At 40.0% G+C, this 5,916-nt stretch overlaps 1 protein-coding gene and 1 long non-coding RNA gene across 2 annotated transcripts in view; one reads left to right on the forward strand and one right to left on the reverse strand.

Moving 5' to 3' along the window:
- Positions 1-1,196, reverse strand: part of LOC136288209 (uncharacterized) — a 2,571-nt gene extending 1,375 nt beyond the window's left edge. The window contains exons 1-2 of the long non-coding RNA XR_010720495.1: positions 1,053-1,196; positions 1-123 (exon numbers count right to left, since the gene is read on the reverse strand). The exon at positions 1-123 is cut by the window's left edge and continues 30 nt beyond it. This is a non-coding gene — a long non-coding RNA (uncharacterized lncRNA). The remainder of the gene's footprint in view (positions 124-1,052) is intronic.
- The window catches only part of C7 (complement C7), a 24,170-nt gene extending 20,385 nt beyond the window's left edge, over positions 1-3,785 (forward strand). The window contains exons 17-18 of the mRNA XM_066181091.1: positions 1-105; positions 2,052-3,785. The exon at positions 1-105 is cut by the window's left edge and continues 80 nt beyond it. Of these exons, the coding sequence (XP_066037188.1) occupies positions 1-105; positions 2,052-2,239 (293 nt within the window). The 3' untranslated portion in view covers positions 2,240-3,785. The remainder of the gene's footprint in view (positions 106-2,051) is intronic.
- Positions 3,786-5,916: the final 2,131 nt, after the last annotated feature.

Consider the following 5,916-nt stretch of genomic DNA (forward strand, 5'->3'; position numbering starts at 1 on the left):
AGTGCATGGGCAGAAAATACTCTCTGACTAATGCAGAAAACTGCAAAGTAGCCCCAGCAGCTGAAATACCATGTGGATCGTGCCGTTCATGGGAAAAATGCGATGGTAAGAGATTCTTCACAACTGTAAACAAAATTGTTCATATGACCAAAAGGAAATCTTTATCCCCAGTTACACATTAGCAGTTGAGCAGTTGGTCTGTCCTGGTATGGCATCTGCCATCCCTGCCAGAAGCACGAGGCACTGCTAAGCTGGCTCAAACCATTAGCCAAATGTTGGTATCCAAATGTGGCAGGAATCTTCAGTCATAGAAAAAAGAACCCTGCAGGATATTTTAACAAAATATGGTATCTACAGGAAAAGCTTATTCCTAGTCCCCGTTAAGTGAGTCATCCTTTTGGTCCACTTCTTCCTTTGGGTGAAATCCCTGCCCTACTCTTTTTCACTGTATCTACCTGTTCAGATTCCTTAAAACAGTAATTGGAGAAATCCTTACTGCCCACAGGAGTAACCAATCATCTTGTGAAGTTTACCAGTCTCACCAGCAGGATCCTGTGGCTAGGAATTAAAAGTCTTATTGTATGCTAGCTGGGAAAGCCATTTACTGTTGTTTGTAGTTCACTGTCTATCCCCAATTCCTCATATAATGATTAAAGGTGAGGTCTCTTCCCTCAGGGGAAGTAGTTCCTGGTTTTTGTAATCTGACTGCAGTGGAAGTTTTCAAATTCCCTGATTTATTTGCTCTGAGTGTCCTATGCTACAATGCATTTAATGAAGGGTTGCCAGGAATAGGAAGATGAAGTAATAAATTAGGGTTTTAGAAGTGCCCAAGCTAGAGGCATGGTTATTGTCATAATTTGGAAATAAAAAGGATTACTAGATAGGAGTTCATCTGTTTTGTCTAGCAGGGTTGAACAGACAAAAATAATAACAACAACAAAATCAAAACTATCTGGAACTTCAGCAAAGACAAACACAGGCAAAAGAAAATGCATACAACACCAAAAAAAAAAATGCAGTTATGAAAAATAAGTAAGGTAGAATTTTCTTACCTGAATGTCACTGATACAGCTACACATATTTATTTATAGGAGTAGATCCTTTGATCTTCAAGAAACTGTCTGTATGAAAATGTAGATACAATTTCAACCATTTACATGATCAGTTTGTTAATGTCCATAGACAAATCTCTCATCTTACAGGTTATCTGAGCTCTAGAATAGTAAATACATGGACCAGTTCTAGAAGTAACATCAGAGAAGGCTTTGAGTACAGCACCTGAGACACCTTGAGCAAATTTTTCCCACGAGCACTATAAACCTCTCCATGCAGAGGAAGCTCCAGCAATGCAAAATTTGTTTCCCCTTCTAGTTTTTTTTTCCTGAGCCTGAATATCAGCTAGTGTTACTAAAAGAATTAGGGAATTAGGTGAAGGAAAGAATGACAGAATTACAGAAAGCTTTGGGTTGGAGGGGACCTGTGAGGATCCTCTAGTCCAACCTCCCTGCAATCACCCACAATGTCTTCAATTAAACTAGGTTGCTCAGAGCCCTGTCCAGTCTGGTCTTGAGTGTTTCCAGGGATGGGCCATTAACCATCTCTCTGGGCAACTTGATCCTGTCTTTCGCCTCATTCATCCTAAAAAATTTCTTCTTCATATCTAGTCTGAATAAGGTCTCCTTTGGATTAAAACCATTATCTCCTGTCCTAGCACTGCAGTACCTATTAAAATGTCCATCCCTATCTTTCTTATAAGCCCCCTTTAGGTACTGTAAGGTCCTATAAGGTCTCCCCAAAACCTTCTCTTCTCCAGGCTGAACAACCCCAACTGTCTCAGCCTGTCTGTGTAGGGAAGGTGCTCCAGCCCTCTGATAATTTTTGTGGTTTCCTCTGATCCTGCTCCAACAGGTTCATGTCTTTCTTGTGAAAGCTGAGCACCCTCCAGAAAACTGCTTTCAGTCTTACAGATTGCCTAGAAACATTTTAGTCTGGTTGTTTTTTTGGTGACTTCGGTGCTATCCTGATTGTTTTTCCTCCATGCTTTTGCTTAGTGCCATCCAACGTCTGTGTTTGTGATGAAGACGGGCAGTGTGAGGAGGGTGGTGCCCAGGTCTGTGCTGAGGTGAGCGGCTCTGCTGCCCATCGGACCATGACCGAGTGCGAGGTTGGGCTGCTCAGGTGCCAGGGGGAGACTGTCACCCTTGTCAGCATAAGGCCCTGTGACAAACAGAGTAAATAAGATATGTTACGCTTTATTTTGATTATTGCTGGAGGATATGTCAAAATACGTCAGCTCTTGGTCAGGACATACTTTGAACCTTGCTGTGCCAAATGTAAGCTCTGCTGTGAAATCCATCATAGCTGATGAGACTGAGCATGCGGTCAGCTCTGAATCAAGGCCTGAGGGTCTTTGTTAGACAGACATGCACTTGCCATGACTGCTCACAACAGAGCTCTTGCTTAGGCATCAGCCTTAGCACTGGCAGATTTACTTCATATTTCCATCGGAATAAAAAGTATTGCTGAAGTGCAGTTGCCAAGTAGCTATTATAGTGATGGATTACCATGTCTGACATTGTCAATATGTTTTTCTTAAAGCCACACAAACCTATGCTTGCACTGTGTAGATTTAGATTAGCAAAGCATACAGACTAAGCTTTACAGCGTAAGAGGTATGATTCTTCTCTTTTAAAAGAGCAACTTCTTTCTACCATATGCTATTTTGTTGAGAGTTGAGCAGTCTGTGTAGAACTGAATGTGTTGTTGAGCCCAATGCATTTCAGTGTCAAAACAATGTGCATTAATAGTAAAGCCATATTAAAGTAATGAGAATACATCTATGTTGCAGCTTCTCATACACAGAACCACTTCATGAAAAATCACCATTTTACATTATTATTATTATTATTATTATTATTATTATTATTATTATTATTACTATTATTATTATTATTACGATGATGATGATTATGAGCTACACTTGTAAGCACAGGTAACTCAGTTACATTTGTCATATGCATTTATGTTTGTGCCAAGACTGGTTTCCTTACAAAGAGGCATTCTGCCTTAGCAAAATTTTCTCAAAGGCAACTATTAGGGAAAACACATTTTTACAGCAATGAAGACATTCTGCATGCAGTCCCCTTGCAGATACCACTGGATAATCTTCAAAGACTATTCCTGAATAACAGAAGTCTCCTATACTCCTTACAGAGCTAAGCATTCTCTCTGGCATAGCTGGACAGTGTCATCTTTGCTTACATATTTCAAGTCCATTCAGGTACCCATGCTGGCAGTCCCATCCCTTCTGACTATTCTTGGATGCAAACAAGGACAAAGAGCTAGATAGCAAGTGGATGTTCAACCAAGTGCAGTACTACCAGCATGTATGATTTGTATGTAAGCTTTTACAGCAACAGATTTTATTTCTTACTATCAGTAATATAGTAAGATTAAACATCTCTTTTGTTTTCCATGTTTCTACCAGTAGTTTCCTTGCATAAACCTTACCCTCAGCTGGATAAAGCTTTGCTTTCTGTGTTGCTGGCAATAAAAAGTAAGCCAGAACAGAAGTAGCTTTCCTTGGAGACTCTCTCTTGTGGGGTTAGCCATGTTGGGGGGGAAGGTTGCCACACACTAACTGAAAGGACCTTTATAACCTTTATGCTATCTGGAAAATAATATCAGATTGTGGATTTTGGTTATTTTTTCTTCTTGAACAAATAATAAATTTTTGTGAATAGCCTACAGATGAAAATAAGTAGAATAAAATTCAAATAAATATAGTCAGCTATTTTGTCTTCATTATTTGCTCTGGCGTAATAAGTAATAGTTTGTAGAGCACCCAGATGTTTGTTTATTTGATTACTCTCAAGTCTCTCTCTCTCTCTCCACAATTTCTATCCTTTTTCTTGTGGCATTGGGCACAACATGTGATTGGACCATGAGTCCACTGGGTTGCAATAGCTTCTATATCTGCTCAAGGCAAGAAAAAAGTCACCTGGAAATTTCCTGATAGATAGCACAGAAATAATAGTCTCTTGGTGATTCATGTCTTCAAACATAGGGAAATGTGGAAAACCAGCACAGGGCCTCAAGAAACACTGAGAATTCCTGTTTCAAAAAGCAATAAAGTTGCCAGATAATCATCTCAATACATCAGCAGGAAGAGCTCTCCATGTCCATAAAATAAATTAATCTGAGATAAGGCAGGCAAAATATTAATGAAGGCTGCACTTCAGATGCTTCATTCAGTTGTGACATCTCACTGTTTAACTGACCCATCTAAATCCCTTTTCTCTCCTTTACTTTCTAATTTCCCACTCCATCTTTTCCCCTCCTACTTTTCAGCCCAGTCATCTCCTTCTCTGTGGGCTCCTCACAGACACATTCCCTCCTACTGCCAGACTGAAGGTGTCCAGCAAGGATCTGCTCTCCTTCCTGCTGTAATACCACACTCTTTTCCCTGCCTGACTTGTGACTTCCCTGCCACATCAGGGGCATTTTAGTTCCATCACCCCTCCTGAAAACCTGAGTACATCTTACAGCATTTTAGAATAGATATTATGGGCGTTTTTTTGTTTGTTTTTTTAACCAACTAACCAGCTGCTGACTGTCTAATGCTTCATGAGAGGAAGAGTAAGGTGAATAGGTAGAAGTTTTCTTCAAAGGAATATGACTATTCATTGAAAGAAAAACAGGTCCATGTAGGACCAGTGTCTGGGATGACACTGTCCAGTCACACAGTCTGTCCAGTCACACAGTCATTCCTTAGGTAAGCATGTCTGCTGGCCACACATTGTCCCTTTCAGTACAGAAGCATCTCCAGTCCCCGTGGTCCACCATACTGATATAAACTGACAAATAAAGGCAGGACATTTTTTAATCAGTAAGAAAGCAAAATCAGATGAATGAATGTCAGATGAGGAGAACAACAGGGGGACCATGGTTCCATGGAATCAATAAGCTTAGCAAAATTACCTGGCAGAGAGTGGTAAACCCCTTTGTTTCACCTGAATTAAATGACCATGCATTTGGACTATGACCATGTATCAGGATACTTGGAAGGAGTTTGATATTAGATGACCTGAGCTTTGGGCAGCTGTGGCAGATTAAATTTAAATCAAATCAAGGTAAGCTAAACAGATCTATGTAGGGTAAGCTTGTTATCCACACTGCTAAGATCATCTGAGGCCAGTGACTTGGAAGATATCACAAACTGCTCAGTAAAAAGGCTTGCCTGATGCAAAGCAGTAGGTACAAGAACAGAATGGAGGGACTTTTATAAAACAGGAATGCTGAAAAAATTCCTCCTAGTTAACACTATTTGGTAAATATTATCAGCATGTGAGATGAAATTCAGCCTTCGTTGCTTCCATGCAAAAAAGTGGCCTGCTGAGCAGTAGCACTATTAAAACCTGGTTTTGTAGGAATTTATTTTTTGTGTAGATAATCAGAGTAATAGGAATTAGGTCTGTGTTGTGACTGTTCCCTCGGGGCAGACATAGGAGAGATCTTCCTCTTCCCACCTGCCCATTTTCGTGAAAGATAATGAAGAATTCATACCTCTCAGATCTAATACTGCATTACATGTTTTTAAAAGATAAACTACAGGTTCATATACTATTGATGGGACCACAAAACTAGACTTCTGCTCAAATAACCATGTGACAGTCTCCCTCTGTGAACAATGACAAGCTGGAAAAAGAAGGAAATGCCCTAGAAGTGAAGGTGGAAAGGATACATCAGGGCTATCATAGAGCAGTAATGCCCCCAGGTTAAGCATAAGATGTGGAATATCTCCTGGAAGAAGAGCCAAAAAGCTAATAGAAACCTAGGAAGGAATAAAACTCTTCTGATATATTTTTTTTCCTAATCTGGGAGCAGAAAATTAACATCTGAAGAGTGATATAAGGG

This window comes from Chamaea fasciata, unplaced genomic scaffold (genome assembly GCF_029207755.1).
Source record: "Chamaea fasciata isolate MVZ Bird 193981 ecotype frontalis unplaced genomic scaffold, bChaFas1.0.hap1 SCAF_4, whole genome shotgun sequence".
Classification (NCBI taxonomy): domain Eukaryota; kingdom Metazoa; phylum Chordata; class Aves; order Passeriformes; family Sylviidae; genus Chamaea; species Chamaea fasciata.